The sequence below is a fragment of the Cuculus canorus genome, chromosome 4 (genome assembly GCF_017976375.1).
Source record: "Cuculus canorus isolate bCucCan1 chromosome 4, bCucCan1.pri, whole genome shotgun sequence".
In the NCBI taxonomy this organism is placed as follows: Eukaryota; Metazoa; Chordata; class Aves; order Cuculiformes; family Cuculidae; genus Cuculus; species Cuculus canorus.
The window spans coordinates 20,648,293-20,673,751 of NC_071404.1; the positions used below are offsets into that span (position 1 = coordinate 20,648,293).

The 25,459-nt window shown below is 40.1% G+C and overlaps 1 protein-coding gene across 2 annotated transcripts; it reads left to right on the forward strand.

Moving 5' to 3' along the window:
• The first annotated feature begins 159 nt into the window (after positions 1 to 159).
• SLC34A2 (solute carrier family 34 member 2) lies at positions 160 to 22,697 on the forward strand. 2 transcript variants are annotated; one of them, XM_054066419.1, is made up of 13 exons: positions 160 to 234; positions 6,270 to 6,378; positions 6,492 to 6,632; positions 7,198 to 7,326; positions 8,699 to 8,842; positions 9,445 to 9,556; positions 11,067 to 11,262; positions 11,971 to 12,066; positions 15,086 to 15,206; positions 15,929 to 16,096; positions 17,453 to 17,569; positions 17,657 to 17,781; positions 19,362 to 22,697. In XM_054066419.1, the coding sequence occupies exons 2-13, from the start codon at positions 6,273 to 6,275 to the stop codon at positions 19,935 to 19,937; spliced, it is 2,031 nt and encodes a 676-aa protein (XP_053922394.1). In that variant the 5' UTR covers positions 160 to 234; positions 6,270 to 6,272; the 3' UTR covers positions 19,938 to 22,697. The 2 variants fall into 2 exon arrangements, with proteins under 2 accessions (XP_053922394.1, XP_009563750.1); XM_009565455.2 differs by having other exon boundaries at positions 6,495 to 6,632.
• The last annotated feature ends 2,762 nt before the right edge of the window (positions 22,698 to 25,459 follow it).

Genomic DNA, 25,459 nt, shown 5'->3' on the forward strand with positions numbered 1-25,459 from the left:
TATTTTTATCAGTTGTGTTTGCTGCCCACTGCTGCTAAAAAAAGGTTGATTGTGATCATTAAGTTGGAGGTAGGCAGTGCCTCTGGACTGTAAAATAGGAATGTTAGTGCGCAGTGATGAAAGCAAACTTTGCTCAACACCTGTCTATATATATTGCAGGTTTCAGTGGCTGCCTAGTTGATCTGTTCGCTCTGGGAAGCTCTGGGTGTTCTGTTGTCTGGGAAGAAAGAAGTGGTAAGTAAGAACAGCTAAGACCAAGTTCTCTTTTCTTCTTTTTTGAACTTGCTGAGATTATAAATCCAAAGCTTTTTTTTTTTGCAGCTTAAGGAATAACAACAGAGAGTTAATGTGGGGAACTGGAGCAGATGTGAACTGTCAGCACTTGTTAGCATTTTCACCTCGTGTTATTTCAGCTGCATTTATATTTTAAGGAAGTGATAAAAAACATAGTTCTAAAACCAAACCGGGCTACTTTTTGTCTGCAAATAACTAGATTTTTTTTTTATGGAATATTATAAAGGAAAAAAGCACTATATTTAGTAGATGTCAGAAAAAAAACCCAGAAATAACTGCCTATAGCATAAGAAAATATTGTTTTAGCTACTATTCAGATTGAAAAGAAGTGAGATTTTGAGTTATAACAATCTGTGGTATTGGATACTGGAAAATGTCTAGGATATGATTAATGAAACATTGGAAGGAAATACTGTCAGTTTGCATGTTATTATAGATAATGTGTAAAGTCTGTGGGCTGCAGTATGGCCATGTCAGGCTATTCTCGATGGAAACATTTTCTTATGCTAATTTGGTTTGGTACACGCAGGTAAAAGGAATACATTAGTCTAATGTAGTTAGCTCAACAAATCTGTCAGTGGCCAGAAATCAACTGGTTTCTCAGTAACTTTTATAAGCAGCTCTTCCATTAGATCAGTAAGTCTTTTAAATGTCATTATTTTTTCCTCTCCTGGTTCTTTACTATATATTTTGTGTTTGGGATGGTGTAGATGTGTTGTATTTCCTAGTTGGTGGGATTTTTTTAATCGTTATTTTAATTAAAAAAGAAAGTAATTGTTTTATTTAAATACCTAGTAGGCATTTCAAGTAGTTCATTGATGTTTCCTGGCTTTGGCTTCTCAGTGGCAGTCTGGTGCTTTACTTGGCTGTCAATGCAAAAATTAGTGTTTGGGATTCATTTCCTCTCTGTGCTTGCTTAGAAATTAGTTCTCTTTACTAATTTGTTTTATATTTTTTTAGTTTTGCTATGTGTTAGAATCAAGTTTGTGAGCAGCAGGTCTCAGAGACACACAGGAATAAACAGTGAGCACAATGCTAATTTTGCTTTTCTTTTTAGCTTTCACACATCTATTTTTTTTCTTTACCTCTGCATTAGTTAGGACGATTTCATCCTGGCTGAGCCTGATAACTTGTTCAGAGAAAAAGCCTCAAGGAAGCGGCTGGTGCCAGGGCAAACACAAGACTTGCTCCTAGTGAGGCTGAATCATTGCTGGTGTTTATTTAAGTCATCGCCTGTTTTGTTGCACGTGGGTCTTTGTGGCTGCCATGGAACAGGTTCTGGGGCAAAATTATCGACTGATGTAAAACTGCTGTATAAATTCATGCTGGCTGTGGATCTTCCTTCTCCTGTTTCTACTTAATGTGCTCCTGTGTTGGCAATGATGCATTTTGAGGGAGAAAAAAACCGATAATTCTTCAAACTGTGTGTAGGAAGGCTTGCTCTGTAGCTTGGTATTTACTCCTATGAAGAATGCACAGTAAATACATTTACTAAGACGTGTAGTCAGATATCAGATTAGCTGATAAATTCCCTTTTAACATAAAATCCATAGTACAGTAGTGAATAACAAGAGAGTATTTTTAGAAAAGAAGAGAGAGAATGAGGGGGCAGTGGGGGTGGAAAAACTCTTTGAACCTGAAACTTGATTTGGAGCTTCCTAAGCAACCTGCAGGCACATGCAGGGTCACGGTGGTGGTTGTTGCAGTTATTACCAGCTGGTTTTGAAAATACTGCTATTTTCTCCAGTACTTTTATTACATCTTGGGTTGACTGGGCCCACTCCCTTGAAGGTTAGATTTCTTTAAGGCTTACTGCTTCACAGTTCTTATTTCAGGCACAATATGGCCTTTCAGTGAGCTGTCATGGGTGGAGAGGTACAAACAATACTGTCCAGGCATGTGCAAGTAGTAGTTCATATTCTCCATGTTAAGTCCAGCAAAATAAATAAAATACAATTGTTTCTGATTTAAAACTGAAAAACACCAAGAGTCTAGCCCTGCAACTGAGGCAATGCTGTTACAGTCTGATGAGTCACTGAGGAATGCGATACAGGGCAATTGCATGGCACCTAGTGTTGCTCAAATAATTCCCCAGAGACTTTAACTGTTCAAAATGCTGCAGTGAGAGAGTCGATAAGGCTATAAAACCCACATGAGCCTACCTTGGCTTCAACTTTCTCTGTCACACATTTTATTTCAGAATCTGAATGCCGTTAGTTTCCTTCTATCTCCTTCTTAAGAGTGGGAGGTTTCAGTTTCTTTTAGAGTTAGAAAGGATGTCACACGTAGTTAGCATTTTCCGAAGGTGAGGAAAGACTATACTTACAACGGAAGGTGCACACATGATGGTGTGAGAGGATTTGCCGTGAGGTTCAACAAAACAGACTGGATTACAGTTTGTGCAGGCATTAGTTTTCAGACCTTTGCAATATGCATAGCATATTTTGACCTGCCACTTTCAGGAGGAAACTAGCTCCCATTTCAGCACAGCTCTGAACACGTGGATTTGCAAAGTGCCAGTTCTTATCCAGATGCGAGCTTTACAACTATGCCATGGGTATGGGCATCCTGGCTGATGTGCTGACAGCTAAGACAGGAACCAGACGAGCAGTGCTGAGACGCCTGGTGCTGAGACACCTGGATTGACATGGGGATGAGCAGAGCTCACCACTCCAGGCACATCATCCAGCAATTCTGTCTATCCTTCCTTTGGACCTGGACTGGTGTATCCAGCTGAATGTAGCTACTTGTTGTGGCATCTGTCATCACCAGCCCATCCTCTGCCTGTGCTTTAACATGTTCCTTCACAGTACAGTTATGTCTTCGGTGTTCAAAAATAAACTACTATTAGGATTTTCATTGTCATTTATATCTTGCATCAAATAATGATGATCTTTTCTACTGTGACTGACATCAACCCTTCCAAAGGCACAGCTAATATGGGCTGCCAGGGGATGATGCAGTTAGCTTTGTCGCCTTGCTGCTCTGCTCGTCCACAGCATCCAAATTTTCTTCTGAGTATTTTCTCAAGATATAAATGTCTATATGTTGGCCAAGGGAGAATTCTTTGAAGGGAAAACCGTAGAATGCAGATTATCCTTGTAGAGCAGCAATTAATTAACAGTAAGTAGCTCTGGCCAAGACTCTAGCAAATAGAGTATCAGGTGGCTGTAAACTATCTTCTCAGCTGTTCCTCTTAACAAGAGTCTGGATCTAGAGAAAACTGACAGCTTTGGTAGTGCTTCAAGGACCTAGATGGTTCTGCTTTCATCAGTTCTTGAAATCAATCACATAGAATGGGCTGTTATGGTAACCCTTCTGCGAACCCAGCACAAAGTAAATACTGTAAAGGCCTCTGGTACTCAAGTCTACCTTCCCAAATCAGAGGCTGACTAGGACTCATATGAATAATTTTATATACATACCTATATAAAAACACAGAGGTGGTCAACTCATATTCTAGGGTATTTAATCACATAAAACAAAACCAACGAGAATACATGACCTACCTGTGGAATCCTGAGCACTTCAGGAACATGAGAGATGCTTATTATAAAAAAAAATGCCCTGCTGAATTCTTGAATGGGGAGAGTTTATTCAGGAGAAATAGAGGCTGTTTGTTTGCTGAAGTTTCCAAGCTCCAGTTTCTCCAGAGTATGCATCAGCTCAGTTTCCATCCAGTAATCATGGAGGTTGAGTCCTTCATTTCCATAATGAGCATAGTAGAACAGCTGTAGAAGTACTGATGTATCTCTAGGGCTGTTGGTATCCAGCACATTCTGTGTCTCTCAGTGGTAGGAATACGTTGTCAATGCAACTTCACATCTAATGTTCCAATTGCATTTCACTTAAGAAGCGCTTGTGCTGAGTAAGTTTTTTTTAAGAGCTCTTTAATACTGAAGTGAAACTTGTTTGACAAGACGGAGGTGTTCTGGCATGGGTGGGGCTTGGACATCGTTCTGGCATGGATTAAAATATGAGAATTTGCTTTAAGCAAATGGAAAACCTTGTTGCAACAAGCAAGAGTGATTTTATTCCATCTGTTCTGAGATCTTTCTTTGTGTATCTTGGGAGCTGCTCTGGATCTTACAGATAAAGAATGTGTAAAAGCATAGTTTTTGCTAATAGGATTGTAGAATAATTTTTCCTGCTAATGTGGAAGGGAAGATACTCTTTTCTTTGTGGAATGCCAGAAAACAATACCTTCCTCTGTTACAGTAAGACATGAGTGATTTTGTCTGTGACACTTTGTTCCCAGCTAAAGGAGGTGGATGCGTGACTTATTGATGCGGGCAGGGACAAAATATTTTCACCATCAGCTACATAAAGGATTATGATTAAATGAATGAGCAATTATGCTTCCTTAGAGTGGCTATAAATGCAGGTGAACGTTGTTTATGGGAGCATGATAGCAACCCTGGCACTGACTTTTGGAGGCTGGGCACAGGTGCCCTGTTTATGAGGAGCACCACAGCAAATCCTCTCATTGATGTTTCAGGTGCACGGGCACCAGACGTGGCAGCCATGGGGCATCTTTGCCCACAACACTGACCAACTTGTGTGGCAGAGAGGGTGGAAGAGACAGACCCGAATGTGAGGCTTTTCAGGGTAGCATTTGATTCTACCATCCTTTTCACTGAGGTTTTGGTCACATTGGCTGAGCTAGTCAGCAGCCTTAGAAACCTGGAAAGGTAGAACTGTTATCATATATTGCCTCGTCTCCCCATGATCACAGAATCACAGAATCATAGAATTGTTTAGGTTAGAAAAGACCTTTAGTATAGTCAAGTCCAATTGTAAACCCAACACTACCAAGCCCACCACTAAATCATGTCCCTAAGTACCACATCTACATGCCTTTTAAATACCTCCAGGGATGGTGACTCAACGACTTCCCTGGGCAGCCTGTTCCAGTGCTTGACAATCCTATCAGTGAAGTAATATTTCCTAATATCTCAGTAATCCTAATATCTATCTTTCCCCCCCTTTTCATGTCCCTCCCTCTGGCTACTGATATTGGTGAAGTAAATAAGAAGAACTCTTCCAGGTTTTGGTTCAAGGAGTAGCTGCGTGGCTCTTGTGCCTGGACTAGGTCTGTCATGTGTGCTCGTATCTGTGAAAGCAAGATTGGGCCATGTGATGTTTTTTAAGTTATTATTTGTTAATATTATGATACATGTCAAATGTTCTCAAAAGGAGTCAGGAAGGAAGCAGTTCAGACAGAGCTTGTGTGAGATGGGTGAACCTGACCTTGCTGCCACCGACTCAGCTTCACTTCCAGCATCAGCTGTGAGTTACAGGCAAATATAAACTGGCAAAAGACCACTCCTGTCTAATTGCATTCTTGACCAGTCATCCAGCAACAATGATTCTGGTGCTTGAAACTGGTGTCTTCCTCCACCTTGTCCAGGTCCACTTTCTCTTCCATGCTTCCATGGGAACAAATGAGTAAAGGCAACATGAAGAATGTATTTAGAATTGTGACACAAACTAGACAATGCTTTAAGGAAGAACTTTCTTTGCTAAGGTGTCTATATTGAATTACTAGTTTGGTAAAGGCAGTCAGTTAAGTCCAGAAGGTGGAAGAAAGTGAAAGAGTCCTCTGACTTTTTTCTGAAAGGAGATAAAATGAATTAAAGAAAAGAAATCCCTAAGATTTGGAAGGCAGAGGAATTTTTGTTTTCACGACATTTCAAAGTGAACAAAAATGCAAGCATGAGATGGAAATATTGTTTTAATTGTGTAAATTGCACAAATAAATCAACTGTGTGATTTAAAAACAATTTAGAAATCAGTTCGGCCAATATGGGATTAATTCATAAAGATTAAAAGATTAATAAATAGCTATGTTCAAGGACAAATTGCTTTCATACTGTTTCTATCTTAAACTTAATCATACTTTTCATGTACTGTCTTGTGAGTTGAATATTTTGACTGCATGCGCATTCTACCCAGCACTACTTTGTTGGTCACAGATCATGGCTCCCTGGCCTGAGGTGGAAAAGCCTGAAACCAATAACTATATTGGGGACTCTTCCAAGCAAAACCAGAACATGACTGGGAAAGAAGGAGAAAGTCACAAAGGTAATGTGTGCTCACTTGTGAGTTACAGAGATACACAAGGTCTGGGGCTCCTTGGAGAAGATGGAAAAATAATTAAACTCTTTTTTTTTTTTTTTTTTAATGTTCTATTTCAGCAGGCAACGTGGCTTCACTTGGAAATAAAGGGGAAATTCAACCTGCATTTTCCACAATAGCCTTGATAGATGAGACAAGGCCAGAAGAAGAAGACCCATGGGCTTTGCCAGAACTGCAGGATACTGGGGTCAAGTGGTCAGGTAGCTATTTCTCACTAAACAAGTTACCTGCATTTAGTTCTTCCATCACTTGTGGTCTCTTTGTCCCGGTTATTTTTCTGAGATTGTATTTGCTGCAGATTTGAAATTAAGATTTAAGGAGTAGGTTTTACCCTCTGTCTCACCTTTCCCAACAATGAATGGAGATACTAAGTAACTTAAGAAGAACCTGGAAATCATGTAGCTTTTCATACCTTGAAACACAAGGAGATACATGGAAAACAACCCAAAACTAATATGATTTTGCATCCAGGCTCCTATTGGTCTTTCCTTACCCATCAGAATGAATGTGTAAAACCTAGGGTCAGCCTCAAGAGTTCATAAGGCTTTTGTCATATACCAAAAGGTTTTCCGTGGTAAAACTAGGTAAACAAACTACACGCTTTTGCAGTTAAAATTTGATTAAGAACATTCTTCTGGGTTCAATCACACACTCAGGTCACAACACTGTCTTTGACTCTGTAGTATCTGTATGTGTGCTAGACTGTTCCAGAGAACACCAGATACATTGAGCAAGTCTTTTATGCATAATGTATTTGTTTTGCAGAACTGGATCAAAAAGGAAAAATAATTCGTGTACTCTACGGGATAGGGAAGTTTATTATGCTACTTGGATTACTCTACATGTTCGTGTGTTCTCTGGATGTACTAAGCTCCGCCTTTCAACTGGTAGGAGGTATGAAAATGTCTAAAATATCAAGAATACACTATGAACAAGGCAGTAAATTTCACCAGAGTGACTAAATTACGAGTATCATTCTTCAGAAACATTCTCCATAGATTTATGTGTTGAGATACAGATTCAGAGGAAAGTAGCTGTGACTGAAGACTGACCTTCACTTAGAATCACAGAATCATAGAACAGTTTTGGTCAGAAAAGATCTTTAAGATCATTGATTCCAAACATCGATCCAGCCCTGCTAAGTCTGCCACTAGACCATGTCCCCAAGTACAACACCTACTTGTCTTTCAAATGCCCTCAGGGATGGTGACTCAACCACCTCCCCGGACAGCCTAATCTAATGCTTGAAAAGCATTTCAGTAAAGAAATTCCACGTAATATCCAACTTAAATCTCCCCTGGTGCATCTTGAGGCCATTTCCCCTTGTCCTGTCACTAGCTACCAGGGAGGAGAGACCAATCACCACCTCTCTAAAACCTCCTTCCTAGGTAGTTTTCTCCAGAATAAACAACCCCCAGCTCCCCGAGATACTCCTCATAAGGCCTGTGCTCTAAACCCTTCACCAGCTTTGTTGACCTTCTCTGGACATGCTCCAGCATCTCAATGTCCTTCTTTGTTTGAAAGGGCTTTTGTTTCTCGAACTCTAGAGAGCTGTTGACATAGGGATAATGGCCTCAATTTGTTAGTAAGTTCCTGTTACTTTAGTGACAGTTAAACAAATACATCTGTGTATAAATCTGTTCCATGTGAAAGACATTTCAACAAGGTGAAATATGAAAATTGCACTGATTGAAGCATCCAGCACTGAAATGTCCCCAAAATCCTTCAAAGAAAAAAACTATTGAAATGTATTTTTTACATTTACCTATCTCCAACGATTGAATTCTGATGATGGATTCAGAAGTGATTACCAGAGAAATATGTAAGCTTCTGTGGAAGTATTCTTGAATTTTGGCAACACACAAAGTTACAGGAACAGAATTACTCAGAATTATTAAAATAGTTTTCTTTGATGCAGTTCCCAAACATATCACAGGAGTAACAACATTTAAATTTACATGTGTATTTTTGTCCTGTGGTCTTTCCTTTGATGCCTATGGTTTTATACGGTTCTCTGCAGCATTCAGTAGAGCTAGTTCAGTTACTGGAATGAGAGAATATGAAGTATTCTTTAATAACTGAGAAGCTGAGAGTTCAGGACCTGACTTTGGATCCCTGGGCTACATCACTCTGTACATTTCTTGACTGGCAAGGATGTCTATACATGTATCAGTTAAATAGCTGAATGATCTTTAATTAAATGATCTGAAAATTCTTGTGGACTTTACCTTGCAATTCCCTTGATCTGAGAATATGTTTTTTATAGGTAAAGCAGCAGGGGACATTTTTCAAGATGATTCAGTGCTGTCTAATCCTGTCGCAGGACTGGTGATTGGAGTTCTGGTGACTGTTATGGTCCAGAGCTCCAGCACTTCTTCATCCATTGTGGTCAGCATGGTGTCCTCCACATGTAAGAGTCTTCCTAAAGATTGCTTATAAATCTTGGTCTGGGCTGCAAACATTCCCACATGTGTTTAAGTTGTAGAAGCTTTGAGTGTAGGAGTAGAGACTGCATGACAAGATTGTCACAGCTGTTGTCCTCGTATAAAATAAAATTATTATTATTATTAATAATAAGTAGTAGTAGGTCCATAGTTGCAATGAAAATCATTTGAAGCCTTGGCATTGAACGCACTAATTTTGGAGTATCCACATACTTTTCACGTGCTAGCCAGTTACTGAACTTAGTTTGCTTCTGTGGCAGAGTTTCAAAATTCAGCAGTAAGTAGGAAAATGCCTGGGGAAAAAAGAGTCTTTATCTTACCCCAGCCCTTAAATATGTGGTGAAAAGGAATAACCATGGGCTGCAGTTTCAACGGGGATCATGGGACTATGGACTAAGTCTAGGGGGCTTGATTAAAGCGAATGTGTGTGTATTGGAGCGGCTAATCCGAGTGACATTAAGAGAGATCAGGGTGCCAGTGACATTAATAGATGTCAATTTTCATTGGAGCGAAGAGCTTGCTGATGATCTGATTTTTTTCATTCAGTGCTTTCTTTTCTGCTTTCCAGTGCTGACTGTTCGATCAGCTATTCCTATCATAATGGGGGCAAACATTGGCACCTCAGTTACAAACACAATTGTGGCACTCATGCAAGCTGGGGACAGGAATGAATTTAGAAGGTATTGTGCTTAAACACTGAAAAGTTGCTTGTCTTCCTTCTTTGTAGGTTTTCTTCTATACTTCCTATCACTGCAACAGCTACTCAACCTTTCTATTGACCAAACTTCGAATGTCTAGTTAGGAAAGTCACAGGCATGGCCATTGTCAAAGTATAATGCTGTCTAGATATATGACTTCATATACTCAAAGAAGATCATATTGGGTTCCTTCAAAAGTGTAGTGGTTTTGAAAGAATCCACTATTTTTAACTGGATCTTGCACAAGGATGAATTTTCACCTGCTCCCACTATACAACTCACCTTTCATTACCTCTTAATTATGAGAGGGCTGTACTAGAACTTTATAGTTTGTTCTATTCTCCTTAAAAGAGGCTTAATTATTGAAGATATTTTAAATCTACAGTAAGAAAGAGCTAGGAACTGTAGAGAAATTAAGTGTTCTGACTGTCAAGTATATACAGTGACCACTTTTAGACTGACAAGACGTTATCACTGAGGCAGCTCATCCCTTACTGGAGATGGGCAGTAAACTTGGGAGGGGTATGAGACTTTGGTACCTTGTAATTTGTGTCATACCAGATGTATGGGACACACCTAGCCCAAGTCTATTTCTCCAAGATTTACTGTCCTGAATCTTTGGTTGTGCTATTCTCTGTCACTTAAATTCAAACGTCAAAGTAGCCTGCTAGAATCTGGTCAGGAAAAGAATTTAAATAATAATGAGAAAGAAGTGGATTTTTAAGATTCATTAACACATTAGCAATCACTTCCATCTGAAAATTGATAGTGGTAGCACTGGCAATTTTGCTGAATATTCCTCCTGGTTTCCCCTCAAGCAGTTTGTCAGTGGGAACCTAAATTACGGGATTAACATTTCAAGGGTTTTTTCTCCACAACTTCTTCCTTCACAATGCTTAATTTAAGGAGCTATATTATAAAACAAATACAGGCAGACTGCAGACAATTAAGAGGACCACCAGTAGCTGTTAGGAAGATGGGAATGAGTGTCTCTCAGGGAAGACCTGTGGTTCATCAAGCTGTGGAAGTGAAGCTGGAAGGGAGCCATACACTAGTGGTTTGCAAAAATACATGAGAGGGCTGGAAAGAGCCATCTTTCCCCACAAGACAGGGAGAATAGGTCCCAGAGGCAATGCCTGCCTGAGGATTAGAAACATAGAAAAAAGGGGTGAGAAGCAAAACAAATGTAGACTGCACAACCACTTCATGCTTCAGATGAGTACCTGTATCAGCCTCTGGTTAAGGATCACTATTTCATTTTCTAGTTTGTCTTATTTCGCTCACTTGGCTGTCTCTTTCACTCAGTCAACAGTGTGGATACAACTTAGTGCTCTATAGCAAAGCAGCCATCGCCTGTGATCCCAGAAATGAAATTATTCCCATTTTGAAATGGGCTTTATCCCCACCTCTATCATTTCATATTTAATTAATGCTGTGCACATGTTGTTTAATCAAAATAATTGAACCTGTTTTTTTTAATCTCTTCTTGCAGGGCCTTTGCTGGGGCAACAATTCATGACTTCTTTAACTGGCTTGCTGTGTTTGCACTGTTGCCCATTGAAGTTATTTCTGGCTATCTTTATCATCTTACTAATGTTATAGTTGAGTCCTTTCAACTTGAAAGTGGTGAGGATGCCCCTGAGCTACTAAAAGTTATCACAGACCCCTTTACAAAGCTCATCATTGAGGTAAGCTCTTTCTCTCTTCAAGGAAGCTGCTTACTTGGTTCACTCACAACTAATCAAAATGCTCTGAATATGGAGTGGCTCCCACTCACTTCTCTCTGTCCTTGGGCTAAATATCATTAGTGGATGAATTCTTACTTTTATTCACATTTCACGTATCCTCAGCTCCCTATTTACCCCACATTTCACCTTAGTGTTGATAGACGTAGCTAGGAGGACTGGGAAGGCAGGTGAGCACAAAGAGCTGCATGGATGGATGGGATGGCAGCCTGTTGCCTAGACACTGGTAGATAGTGCTACCTGAGACAACCTAGCACATCCAGAAGATCTGCATATGACATGAAGTGATTTCACTGACAATATGGGAAACTTGCACATATCTAGAGGCACAGTTGGAGGTCAGATGGGATGCACACAGCTCCTAAAGGACAGTAAATGCATTTAGGCAGTTTTGTCAGTGTGGCTGTTTAAAAAAAGATGGTGAGATGAGGTAGTGGATGATTTGAGAGAATGAGGCATACTCTTGTACATGCAGAATTGTACCTTTTTTGGTAGTAAATTCCCTCCTATCTGTTGGGCAGCAGCTCCAGCATTAGAGGTGGTTATATAGGGTTTATGTAGTTGAGTTTCTAAAGGGACTTATTTGAATAGAGATGAATATAAGTACATGATACAGGTTGGAATAATGCTTTTTCTTCTTCTTTTTTTAAGCTTGATAAGTCAGTAATAAATGCAATTGCTACAAATGATGAATCAGCGAAAAACAAAAGCCTGGTAAAGATTTGGTGTGTAACTGAAACCAACGTGGTGAGTATTATGATAAATTCACTGTCAGGCTACTCAGGAAATATTTTACTGACCTGTAGCTGAAGGTCCTTCTCATGGGATTGTGAAATTAGGTGTTTAAATGAGTATTTTTTTCAGAGAAAAAGAATGAAAACAATGTAATGTAAAGCATATTTCATAGCAATGTGGTGGGCTTGACTTGGTTGCTTTTGGTCATAGCAATGGTGGGCTTGACTTGGTTGCTTTTGGTACCATGCAAGCCTTGTTTATTGGACCTGGTGGTTTAGAGACATGTCTTTCACATGGAAATGCCTTTACCATACTCCTACTGACTGCCTGAAAGTGGAAAAAAAGCGGTACAGGCCTATTGTGACCCAATCTGGTCAGTCCAGGGGTAGACAGGGTAAGATCCTGGATCTCCTCATAAAGTTTATGGGTTCAGTACCCATCGGGTTAAATGAAGGCAAAATGATGTCAAACAATTGATCTAAAAAATTTATTTTTACAGGCATTCTTAGGAATAATATTGTCATTGGCTTGCTAAATCTGTGTTAAGGGAAAATAGAGAACAAGGAGGAAAGAGAGAGAGAAAAAGAAGTGCAAGGACACCACCTGGGCTCTGGTCCTCTTCTCCCAGCATGTCGGGTGGGCTGCAAATACCTCTCTTGCAGAGTATTATTTATAGGTTTTGGCGGGACTGTGCAGTCCTTCTTCTAGGAAAGTTCTGGAACTGAATTTAGGGGGGCTCTGGGGTATGAGGTGTTGTTCTGCCCCTGCTGTCCCTGCTGGCAAGACTGAAGCATGACCTCTCTAGGCAGCCAGTGCAGCTGGGCGGCTTGTGAGAGTCAGATAAGGCGCTGAAGGGGACAGCCTCTACTGCAGTCTCAACAGTGGTTTAAGGCAGAAAACCAAGTGGTTTAAGGCAGCCAAAAAGAATCAGTCTCTTACAAGGCCAAAGAGAATATCTTTTTGCCTGCCATTTATCTATTGATCTAACTAGCTTTAGTCTTCCATGTGTCAATGTGATCTGGTGGCAGCTGGTTATTTTCAGCTTTCTTGGGAAAATGCTCATGGAGAAAGCCTCTGTGAGGCTATGTCTTGTTCTTCACCCAAGCCATACCGCAGATAGAGGAAATCTGTTGCATAGATCAACATCAATGAGTATTTTGGTAGACTGCAGAGCTGAGTGTTTGGTTTGTGTTGTTCAGCTAACTAGTAATTAGAGCATTAAGTATCCCTTGGATCTCTAATGAGACTATTCTACTTATTAGTATATATATAAGGTAATTCCTGAAGTCCTGAGGTAGGAGATACTTAGGACACACAACGGAGGTTAGAATTAAGTGCTTGGGTTTTTAGAGGAGCCTACCTGCTATTGAATGACGGTCTGGATGGCCAGTGAAATGCTAGCTAGGGAGATAGTGTCAGGAGCAGAGCTGTGCTAATGTAAACCTCTGCTCAGATTACACTGCTGAGGAGCTGGGTATTTCATCTCAGGGGAGGCACGATGCTTGGGCAGCTGTGCTGCTCTCGTGTCCTCAGCCATCACTTGTCTTCCCAATTTGTGCAAGTGCCTGGGCAGGCACCGCCTAACTTTCACTGAGGTCTGAGCTCCCGAGTCCTACAGTCTCCCCACTCTTAGAAGAGAAGCAACTACATGGAAAGTGTAGGTTGAGGATTATGTTTCTAAATACACGATTTTTTCAGTGTTTGCATATACTTTGGCTGCCCAAGCATACAGTCAAATTACAAAAACACACGAAACCCCTACAAGCTTGACTTGAATTTGGTAGGGGAAGAGGAAGATCCCTTAAATGTTTTACATTCCTGGTGGGTTTAACTAATTTCTGACAACAATGATTAAATAGACTTATAGCAGGAATGCATGTAGACCCCATAGGTTTAAAGCAAAGTACAAGGATAAACATTTGGATCTAATGCAGCTGCTTTCAAACTCAGATGTCTGAAAAAAAAAATTCAGGAAGGCGAGAAACAACTTTGTGTTGTGTTTGTAAAGGTTAATGTGTTGGGGCAGGCTGGAGACCAGGCACTCCCTAAAGATGAGGGAGCTCTGGATCCATTCCTAGCTTTGCTCGCCTGCATCAGCTACAGGAGGAATGTGAATGTGGGTGTCTGCAGGCAGTGCCCAGCAAGAAAATATTGTTTCTTTTTTCTTGTTTCTGCCAAAGAGGATCATTTCAACATGTCTTAAAGATACCTCTTGTTCAGTAGTGTGGTCCAGAGTTCATTTGGCCGTTAACTGCTGTCATGAGGAAATACCATTCAGTCAGCAAACTCTACCTTAATCTGCATAAGGACTTATGGACCTAGCATCAGAACGCAGTATAACTAGGCTAAGAGGTCTTATGAGCAAACTTTATTGCAGTATACATAGATATTCAGGTTCAGTTTCAGAGGCTCACCATGATGATAGTAATTAGCACTTAGATAGTATTTGAGCTTTAGAAAGTAGTAACAGCACCTCTATATCTACAGAAAGGAAATCAGAGGTATAGAAGGGCAGTGTGAGCAGCTTGTGCTCAGTCAGCAACAGTCTGCACTAGTATTGTAGTATTCTGAATCACAGCCCTGTGTGGTACTCATCAGACCATTAGCTGCAGTTCAGATGACAGCAAAAAGTCTTTTTTGACCCAAGGCAGCTGTGGCACTAGCTAGAAAAGGAATGCCACCGTCCCTCAGCTGCACCAAGACATGAACTTCTTTCAATAAACCCTGACATCAGTAGTTAAAGTTCTTAGTTACTGATTACTTGGTGCTATTGTTGTTACAATGAAGAAGGTTTGGGCATTATTTTAACCTTTAAATATTGTATCGATAGACTTCGAGTAACAGCACAATCATTTCTTTTAAGAATGCAAGAAATGTTGCTTTGTCATTAACATGGTGCCAGCTTACACCCCAGATCACAAAACTGCCTTTAGCTGATGAATGCTTGGTTGCCATAAAAACCTAGAACTTTGCATGAGCTATTGAACGATTGTAGATGACTGAAGTATCTGCTTTGTCTGGAACTCTTTAGACATTGCAGAACGTCACAATTCCACCTTCAGAAAACTGCACATCTCCTGACCTTTGCTGGACTGAAGGAAATACGACATGGGCCATAAGGAATGTAACCGAAACAGAAAATATCAGTAAATGTAAGTGGTAGAACTATTTCTCCTTTGGTAATATCTTTACAAATGTATATAGCTTTCTAAAGGTGTTAACACACCATTTCAGAGCTATATCTAGAGGCACTCACCTGTACATGGACACAAGGTACTACTGCAGGTGCAGTCAGAGCAGCCTGTGCTCCGTTATAGCTCTACAGCTGGAGTTACCAGCATCGTCACGGTATCTGGCTGCAGATAGATTTCTTTCCACGCTCCTTGATATCAGTAATTGAGGTCTTCAGTATCATGTCACTCAGTGTTCACATGACTCAGCTACAGTTACTTTGCTGTAACGGTTGCTTGGATATCTCCATCCCTATGCATGCCCTTCGGGATTTTCAACAGACCTTCTCAGGCAGGCAGCCACCTCTAGGAAGAGTGAATCCACCATCTGGCTCAGAGCACACCAGAATTTCCTCACGCCATTTTGTTGCCCTCCTTTGCACGTGGTCACCCTGCTCATGCCTGCCCTGCAGAGTATCCGCTGTGTATTTTGTAAGTGTGTCCATACAAGAACCCTTCTTGCCCCAACTCAGACATGGCTTTTGCAGAGCAAGGGAGATAGCCTTTGAACAATTTGCATCACTCCCTCCAGCTGTGTGCGCTTTGGTCCTATTTTCTTAGGGGTATGTAGGAAAACCAAAGCTGGACTTGGGATCAGAAGCAAAAATGTAAAGAAGCCAATATGTTTTCCTTTTCTTTTTCAGGCCGGCATCTCTTTGCAGACTCAGACCTGCCTGACCTTGCCATCGGTCTCATCCTTCTGGCTTTGTCCCTGCTTGTTCTGTGCTCCTGTTTAGTGATGATTGTTAAGCTATTAAACTCGGTGCTTAAAGGACAAGTGGCAAGTATTATCAAGAAGACAATCAACACTGGTAATTACTTGCATTTCCTGAAAATGGTTTTCAGGAATATCACCTATTCTGGCAGATATTATAGAAAAGTTTAAAGAAAACAGTATTAAAACAAAATTGCCCCCGTCCCAACGTTTTTTCTCCTCTGCATGTTATTTTCTTTTTAAAAAATATGTTAACAAAGAGCTTTTGAACGGCAGCAGGTTAACAGCAACAGAGACCGAAGTCCAGGCTGTGTTTCTTCATGTATAATCATTAGCTGCTAGAAATGTAATGTTCCCATCCTCAAAAGATAGTGCTGAAGTGCTGAGATTGTGATTGCCAGCTCTGGCACATGGCCTGCATGTTTCTTCTAAAGTAAATTGAAAAAAAAACTTTTTAGTGATTAATGGTCTAGTTCCCTTTGCTTGCCCTGTTCTATTCCTTACCTCTCTCTTCAGTAAGATAACGCAATTCTGAGGATAGGTAACTTCTGTCTTTCCTTGTGTTTTCCAGGTGTTTTTCAGCCTGGATTCATTTTGTGCAAATACTTTTTGTTTGTTTGCCTGTTTTCACTTGGCTGCTTTTTCTTCATCCTCCCTTGAATGGAGAGATTACAACCTGCAGCAGGGAAAAGCAGTCCTGGCATGTGTCTGGTTGTGCCCACAGAAATGGGGAAGGCAACATGATGCTCCCCATACTCTCATCTGTTCTCTTGGGCAAAGAACACCGCCCAAATCAAAAACTAGGGGTAGAAAGTAATCATCTGCCAGTTACTGCTCGTTTGTGGTCTACTTTTTCTTCCTCTGTGTCTTCCTGACTGATTTAAGTCCTGATATCTTGGCTTACTCACAAATCTGCGCATTACAGGGGACCATTTTGCCTAGTTTCTCTAATTGATGTGATTAGCTTTTCTTTGCAAGAGTCAACAAGGAAATTTTTATAATTTTTTTTCTGCTTGAAACTAGTTAGAACAAACAACATGACTCTCTCAGGGTGGTCTGCAGAGCTTTCTGAAGATCCAATCTGTGCAACAGGTGCCTGTTTGCCAAAACCAAGGCACTCAAGACACATAGAAGTCGTTGCGTTAACTTCTGTAGAAATATTTCTGGTACTTAATTGTATTACAATATAAATGCTACCCCGGGTCAGGACAAATGTCTATCTAGTCTAGTATCCACATCAAAGTGTATCCAGTGATGTAAGGCTGGAGAGGGAGTGCAAAGAACAGGGTAAATTAGAGCAGTGAAACTTACTCTGACCCAAAATCCTCATGTAAGAGACAATATGCAAACTATATCTACAACCAAAATGCTTAGTAGTCTTTTCACTGCTGTATTATTGTTACATAGAGCATTCTGTTATCCTAAAGACTATGCTCTTTCTCTGTTTTTTTAGATTTCCCATTTCCTTTTACTTGGCTAGCTGGATACCTCGCTATGCTGGCAGGGGCTGGTATGACCTTCGTTGTCCAAAGTAGTTCTGTTTTCACATCTGCTATTACACCTCTTGTTGGTGAGTTGTCAATACCGTATTCTTTACTCCCTTGTTTTATTTTCTCCATCACGCAGAAACCATTCAATCCTGTTTCGTTTCTCCTAGGCATTGGCGTTATAAGCATTGAGCGCTCTTATCCCCTTACCTTAGGAGCTAACATTGGCACAACCACAACAGCTATACTTGCAGCTTTGGCAAGTCCAGGAAGTACATTAAAATATTCATTACAGGTCAGTATAAACCAATGCTTCATTGAGTTCATTTATAAGTTGCAACATTTCTGAAGAAAAACCAGACAAAATCGGCTCTGATGCAAATACACCATGGATGTTCTGCCTGCTATTAATGACGGCTCATTCATTTCAACTACTGGAACAAAAAGCTTGTATTAATCATTCAATATATAGTAAAATCTTACTTTTGTAATTAAACTTGATCTGAATGAATTAAGTCAGAACTGAGACAGAGTGAGCCACTTGACTCCCGAGCGTGGGGTCTCTGCAGCTTGTCATTCAGTGCCACATCTCTGACAACCCTCTTAGGTAGTACCCTATGAGGGTTACTAATTTCCATAAGTTCCTTCCTCAGGACGCTAACTCTGTTCATGCAGTTTACGGGGACTCCTGTAAGCTAAGTGAAGTCTCTACAACCTGTACGATGGAAAGATGTTTACCTACCTGAGGTTGCAGTGAGCATCATGGCATCTGTTCTCTCGTAAATCTAATCTGAGAGAGTTTTATCAAATTCCTTGTTGCTTCAGACTGTTTGAAAAGTAGGTAACCTGGCTTTGGGCGCCCTGCAAAGAACATTCCAGGTAGAAGATAACATTTCAATAAATCCCCTACATCAAAGAGTGAAAAGATAATGAAGTTTCATTTGTGAATAGGGTGAATGGTTTTTTATTAGCTACAATAAATTAAGAAAATTACAGAAATCATTTTATTGTTCTCAGGCAAGATAGAACAGATGTAATCATGAGAAGACAGTATCTTGACCAAGCTCAGATTTCATGATAGCTTGCTGGTTTTATAACTTACTTATAAAACCCTGTACTTTCATGTTTACTTTAGCTTGATAATAGCTATAGAATGAAAAGATAAGGTAAGCAGGAAATGTACTGTTTTGTTCAGTATATGCTTATTCTGTCTAAGCAACTTCTGAAAGCTTTAGCAAGTAGGTGTCTTTTCACACACATTTTAAAAAAAAACAACCTAAGTATGTGAATCACATTATTATAAAACATCCAGACAAAGTCACATTTCAAGAGTCTCTTCAGTGCCCTATCACCTTTTAGCTAATTTTTGGAAAATCTAGGTTTGTGACATTAGGAATTTCTCAATAGCCTGTGTGCAATATCTAATTTACACTGCCCATCTTTTAATGGAAAAACTATGGAGAACCCAATAATAAACAGTTCTCATGCCTTACTAACTTCAGGACTGCTTCATGATAGCTACTTTTTTGTCAGATGTAGTTCTCGCAGACTCAATTTCTTGCAGTTGAAAGCTGCATTTTAACTCCTCCACCTGCAGGAAGGTATGTTATCCCTTCTAGGTTTGCTTTGTGTCCAAAGGCTGTCCCCTGTTTTGTATGCAGCATTCTTTACAATGTTTGAGGTATTACTGAGTCCTTGCTTTGTGCTAGGAAAAGACTTGCAGAGAAATAACATGAAAGATAAGAAAAAAAAAACAATGGGAAGCAAAGGAGGGGGAACTGTGGAGCCTTAGTACCAATGGAAGTTATTAGCATGTGTGTAGGAGCATTTATAGGCATTTCACTTAATGTATTTTTCAAATGTTTTTGCTTTCAGATTGCCTTGTGCCACTTTTTCTTCAACGTCTCTGGGATTATTCTGTTTTACCCACTGCCTTGTACCCGGCTGCCAATCCGCATGTCCAAGACCTTGGGAAACATAACAGCCAAGTACAGATGGTTTGCTATATTTTATCTTCTTGTCTGCTTCTTTCTTTTGCCTTTGTTTGTATTTGGTCTGTCACTGGCAGGCTGGGCAGTCCTTTTGGGTGTTTGCCTTCCCCTGTTTGCTCTTTTTATTGCTGTGGTTGTAATTAATATTATGCAGTCGAGGAGACCACATTTGCTGCCTGAGAAACTCCAGAACTGGGATTTCCTATCCATCTGGCTGCGATCCCTAGAACCCTGGGACAATATAATTATGTCTTCACTCGCCTTTTGTGGGAAACACTGCTGTGGCTTCTGCAAGTGCTGCAAAGTCAATGCAGAACAGGAGGGTGCCAAAGACAAGCAGCTAAAAACTATGGAGGTTTATGAAAACACCATTGCGATGACCGATGAAGACAGGGGTGGAAGAAGGGCACCAGCTGCAGCTTGTGTTGAAAAAACTGGCACAAACAACACAGCCTTATAGTAGCGGATGTAGCTATCATAACAGATATACGGCGTAGGACAGTCAGGGTCTTGAAAACCACCTTGGACAATGCACTGAGGACAGAGTTAACATTTTGTTAGCTTTCTGCAGCCAGTGATGCATCACTCATCGAGGAATGGAGTCAAACAAGCTTGACAGAGTCCCTAGAAAATCTGTGATCAGTTGAAAAGCAAAAGACAGATTTGCTTACAGAGGATCTACTATGCGCTGCCTTCATCCATTGCTATCAGTAGCAAAAAAAAGAAATCCTGATGTACTCCCATGAAAAGAGGGATGAAAAGAGTGATGATCAATTAAAAGTTAATTAAAAAGAAAATGAACAATGCACTTGTAGAACAGCTTTTCTGACTTACTGGCTTATTCAGCAGAAGTTACTTTATGATACCCAAAAAGCTCTGAAAATGGAAAAGAAAAAAAAAGAAAAATACCCGAGAATCCTAATGTTTTCATTGGTCTATTTGCAGTGGTCAAAATGGAAAAAAATATTTTTCCCACTATGAACAATATCTGTTATATTTGTGTGAAGGAAAACAAAATGATCAGACGCTTCAGAAGCTCTGAGAGTCCTGCTCTGATATAAGAGCATGCACAAGCCCATCTTGAGCCCTCTCTGTCTCCTTTAACACCAGAGATAGGAGTTATAAACTTTTATTATCTCAAGCTAAAGGCAGTAAAAGTAATTGCTGATCCCTCTGCCTGCTGAAGGTTAAGCACTGGGTTTGGAGACACTGAGTAACAACCAAAGAGCTTAATGGACTCAGGAAGTGGTTGTGGGGCCATTCTTCTCTTTACGTGGTCCTCTCCAGTCCTGTTCAACACGTAACCCCACAATCAGAGGAAGGGTGGAGGAGGGAGAACAAGTGGCCAGTGTAGGGGGGGGGAGACAGCCACCGAAGCCTCGGCTGATGCCAAAAGTTCTCTGTGTGACTGTGGTTCTGTTTGTTTGAGCCACAAAATGACCTTTCAGAGTAGTGGTGGAGACTGGCTTTAGAACTACAAAAGAGGGAACCTGAAGAACAGCCTTTGGCTAGCTTGGGGCATTAGTAACTTTTACTGGAGAGGAAGGAGTGTTCACTCTGCACTGTCACTTTGTGCTCCGAACAGCCCTCCCTGCAAATAATGTGAATTTTACCTGCCATCATATGTAGCAACCCAAACCTGAAATAAAATCCATAGCTATGCAAGCATGGGAAAATGTCTGAAGTCCAACCACTAACTTTAAAAAAAAAAAAATCTGGTGGTTGAGTGTAGACCAATCGTCATTTAAAGCCAATTTACACAGTTGAGTTGTAGATTAAATTTGTAATGGAAATGTTGAGAGGATTCTTAATTTAACATAGCCACTTAGTGCTGCTAGAACACATTGACTTCTGAACAGTTGTTTACTGCAGAGCTTTGGAATTCAGTAAGTTGAATTTGGCTGTCAGGTAAATATGTACATTTTAGAAGTGAAAATTGTTTTAATTTACATTTTAAACTGATGTTTATACTGGCAAACTGTTCCTGAAAATGGGTTTGTAAATTGCATTCATACTGAGATTCCAACTATTTCTGTGATTGTGAGCCAGTGACAAAATGCTTATAATCCGAGTGAGTTTCCAAGCCCTCTAGTTTTGGTATAGTTTTGCTCTTTTGGTTTTTAGTAGCACAGAGCAGAGTTATGCCAAACTATTCTTTTAAAATTTATTTTCCTTATCCTTCCTCCACTTGACACAGAATTTTTTCAGCATCTAATTTTTGAAGTTGAATTTTGGTATCTTCAATTGTGCTGCTTTGTTTCATTCTCAAAATTCTGGATGCTTTCTGAATCTGTTTCTTTAAATCCCACGGTAGATTTCCCATGCTCTGTTTTGTTGGGAAAAATATGAGGAAAATATCCAGAATTCTTTCCAAGTTATCTCAAGTTTCCATTGACCACCCATTGAAACAGGAAATATTTTCATCTACTTTCTCTCGTTTCTTGAACACCTTATTTTGCACCTTGAGGTAAAACTGTCAAGCTCTGTGATAATAATTATGGAAAAGCAGTTCTTGCAAAATAATGAGGGTAATAATTAATAGCCAGACATATCAGTACTTTATGGTTCCTCATTTTAACATTTTCCCTATGACATATTCAGTTCTTACTCTCCTCTCTCCTTCCTCCAGGCCATGTTGTGCCGTTGTTTTAGGCAGATTCTGACAAAGACTTCTGTTTGACACTTGACAGCACAACACGTCCTGACATTTCCCCCCCCCTCTACTCTTACCAAAAGATATTAATGCTTTATTTATAATTATTTGAGTGTACAGAATTTTTCGTAAGTTATACAGAAAAAGGTTTATGATTGTGTTATATATTACATATTTGAAAACTATGCAATGTTTATCTATAAAAATGTAAAAAGAACTACTGTATATTTTGTAACATAACTTTTCAAATTGTTTGTAACTGTGTATACTGCATATTATGGAGGCTCTTGGCTCCATCAATAGGATACGTAAAGATTGCTAGCAATGCAGATTTCTTAAAGTAAGTATGAAAACCGCCTGTGTACTTTCATAATCTGGTTTAATGCACAAGGATATAGAACTTTACTTTTCTAAAATATTTGAATTTTCTGTAATGACGGATTTTGGAAATACAAGGTTTCTAAAATAGTTTTTTAAACTCTTAAGCACTATTTCTTTTAACTGTTTTGAGGAGAGTATATGGCTGTATACTTCGTCATGAATATTCATCTTGTATGTCCTCATGCATTGAATGTAAAAATAAAGAGAAATTTAAAAAAAATTAAGATCTTTTCATAATATCTGTGCCAGCTCACAGGAGAATAAAAATGCAGTCAAGTTCTAGTCCGAGCTGGTGCTACGTGCAAGGAATGAGGTTATCATCAAGCACTAAAAACCCCACCAGCAGCCTTTGCGCCCGTAATTTTCATATGATTGAGAGATTTTCATGTGAAGAAAAATGAAAACATTTGCCCAATGCAATCATGTAAATCAAGATATTTTCCATCATTGTTCTGCAGACTGTCCTCAGTGAGGGTGAGCATGGGAGAGCAAAGCCGGGGCTGATGTAATAGCAGGAGACATGATGAGTTATAGCAAATCATATGTATCACTATGCCAGGCTCAGAGTCTCCCTTCTACACGAAAGACGGCCAAAAGAGTATTTTCAAAATGCTTCTTATACCCATGACCTGAGTGAGGTCTGGCTTATAATTGGGCAATAATAGCCATCTTGCTCTTTTTTTGAATCACGTGTGACCCATGGAACTTAAAATTAAACACTCAGAGAGAAATAAAAAGTAATCCTTAAATACCTTAAATATTATTTTGGAAGGTCATGAGACTTCCTAACTATAAGCTCAACGCTAGATGAGGAACTAGCCCCAAAAGCAACTGTCATTCCCGACTACCCCATATTTTAGTGAAATGAAGGTAACAGAAGTGTTTCCTAGAATACAAATGTTTGCGCGTTGCAGTGTAAACTGTCTTCTTCCAAAAATGTAAGCAGTAAGCACCCTAGGCCCGTGATTTAAAACTTACAGCTTCTTACACCCGTGCCATCACCCTTCATGACTCGCTGTCCATCATCAACCAAAGTGCATCCGGGAAGCGCGCACAGCTTGTGCTGTCCATCTCACAGTTTCCAAATGCTTTGCAGAGCCACCTAGAGTGAAGTTCAGCAATGCCTAGAGGTATTTAACACCAAGTGTCATGCAGTGCTGCACTGATTGGAAACCTTCAAAACGTTTACAATAGTGCTTCAACTAATTGCCTAGTTGCTCCTGCAACTGGTCTCAGTCCTCTTCTTCTCTGCTGGTGACTTAACCATGTTGTCCACAGATCCTTCTGGTGCTCCTGTGGTCTTTTTTTTAAGGTCTGCTGAAGTTTCATGTTCAATTCCCCCAGGTTCAAATCCTTGATAACGCTGCATTTAACTGCACCAGGCCTACTGCTATGAAGAGTTCTCATTAGTCAGAAATGCAGGTTAAATGCTTCGTCATCTCTTTCTTCAGCTTACTGAGTGGTGATGGGCACACAGTCAGGTCCCCAAGGCAGCCACTGACCACACTGCTAAGAAACGCTGTTCTCTGATTTACAGTAAATTATTTGGGTGTGCAGATTGGCAAGGTACCATTGGCAGTAGCTAAACCAGCACACAATAACAAAGGATCTGATCCTATCAGTTAAAAATAAACAGTGAGTAGTATTGAGCAAAAATCCACTATTTCAGAGCTCTGGAAGGAAGGATATACTCTACACAGACAGCAGGGAATGCCAGGCTGCACTTCAGTTGCATAATTTCAATAGGCTGTGCTTCCATGCAAGCGCTCTATCTGCATTCAGATGTTTTTTCTCTAGCTGATGACCAGTCCTGGTGTTGCCACATGCCAGAGGCATGACACAGTGTGTGTAAACCCACTCATGATATTTTTACAGTGAATACTCTGTATATCTTAGTCCCTTTATTACAGCTTTGCTACAAAGGAAACCTGTGATTCATATGAGAGAGCTGAGTGCTTACTTTGCATATTAGATAGTAAATATACTGATTTTCATTGAACTGTCCCTAAGATTTCCACTAACAACTGAGATCTGAGTGTCTCAACAAGATAAAGAACAGAACAAGGCTAGCATTAAAATGTGACAAACATTCCATCTTACTCAGCACGTGATGAAATTCCCTAATTGCCATTTACACTTTTAGGGTGTATCAATCTTTTTACACTGCTCAACATCTAAGGACACATTACCGTAGCATAAACAATCAGGGTAATTACAGGAGAAGATATTTTGCAACCAACACCACCGTTGATAGACTGGGTTATTTTACACAATACAAAAATGTTAAATTACAGGGCAGGCAAACAATTCTGGACCAAATGCTGCCCTTGGTTAGGCAACATGCAACCATAATTGACATAAGGCAAATTGGTGCACGTGTGAACTAGAATAGCATTAAGCCCTGTTTTAACTTACTAATGCAAGGGCCTTAGACACTGGATCTTTAATGCTTGCCCGCCAAAGGCTAGCTCTGGTGTTGCTGTACAGTTGAAACATGTGGTATTGACTCTTGCTTGTTACTTCTAGCTGTCATATTGTCTGAAAAGAGATTTTTAAAGGTACCTATCAAAGTAATTTCTCTGTGTTCCTCAAAGACTGTGCTGGAACATAGTCTCAAACACTCCCCATATGAGTGGGAAGCTTATGGCTACTCCTACTTGCTAAGCGCAGCGCATTGTTTGGTCTGTGCTTGAAGACAAGTGTGACACAGGAAATATTTCTGATGAAAATGGCAGCACAATGGCTCAGGTTGTGGGCTTCTCTGCTGGAAGTTTAAAGAAACTTTGGAGATTGAAGTGTGTGCGGGGGAAATCTGCTTAGCCTGGTTGCTGCCTTCGGTCAGGCTGGGCATGTCCTCACTGCCCTCAGAAGAAAGGGGATGAGGAAAGGGGTAGGAAAAATCCCAAACAGCTCATTATGACTCATGTGGGATCCCACCTCTGCCTTCA

Excerpts from the sequence above, each read along its gene's own strand:
- SLC34A2 (XM_054066419.1), top strand. The coding sequence starts at position 6,273 with ATGGCTCCCTGGCCTGAGGTGGAAAAGCCTGAAACCAATAACTATATT. Across the intron at positions 15,207-15,928 it reads AACAGAAAATATCAGTAAAT|GCCGGCATCTCTTTGCAGAC; the intron begins GTAAGTGGTAGA and ends TTTCTTTTTCAG. Across the intron at positions 16,097-17,452 it reads CAAGAAGACAATCAACACTG|ATTTCCCATTTCCTTTTACT; the intron begins GTAATTACTTGC and ends CTGTTTTTTTAG.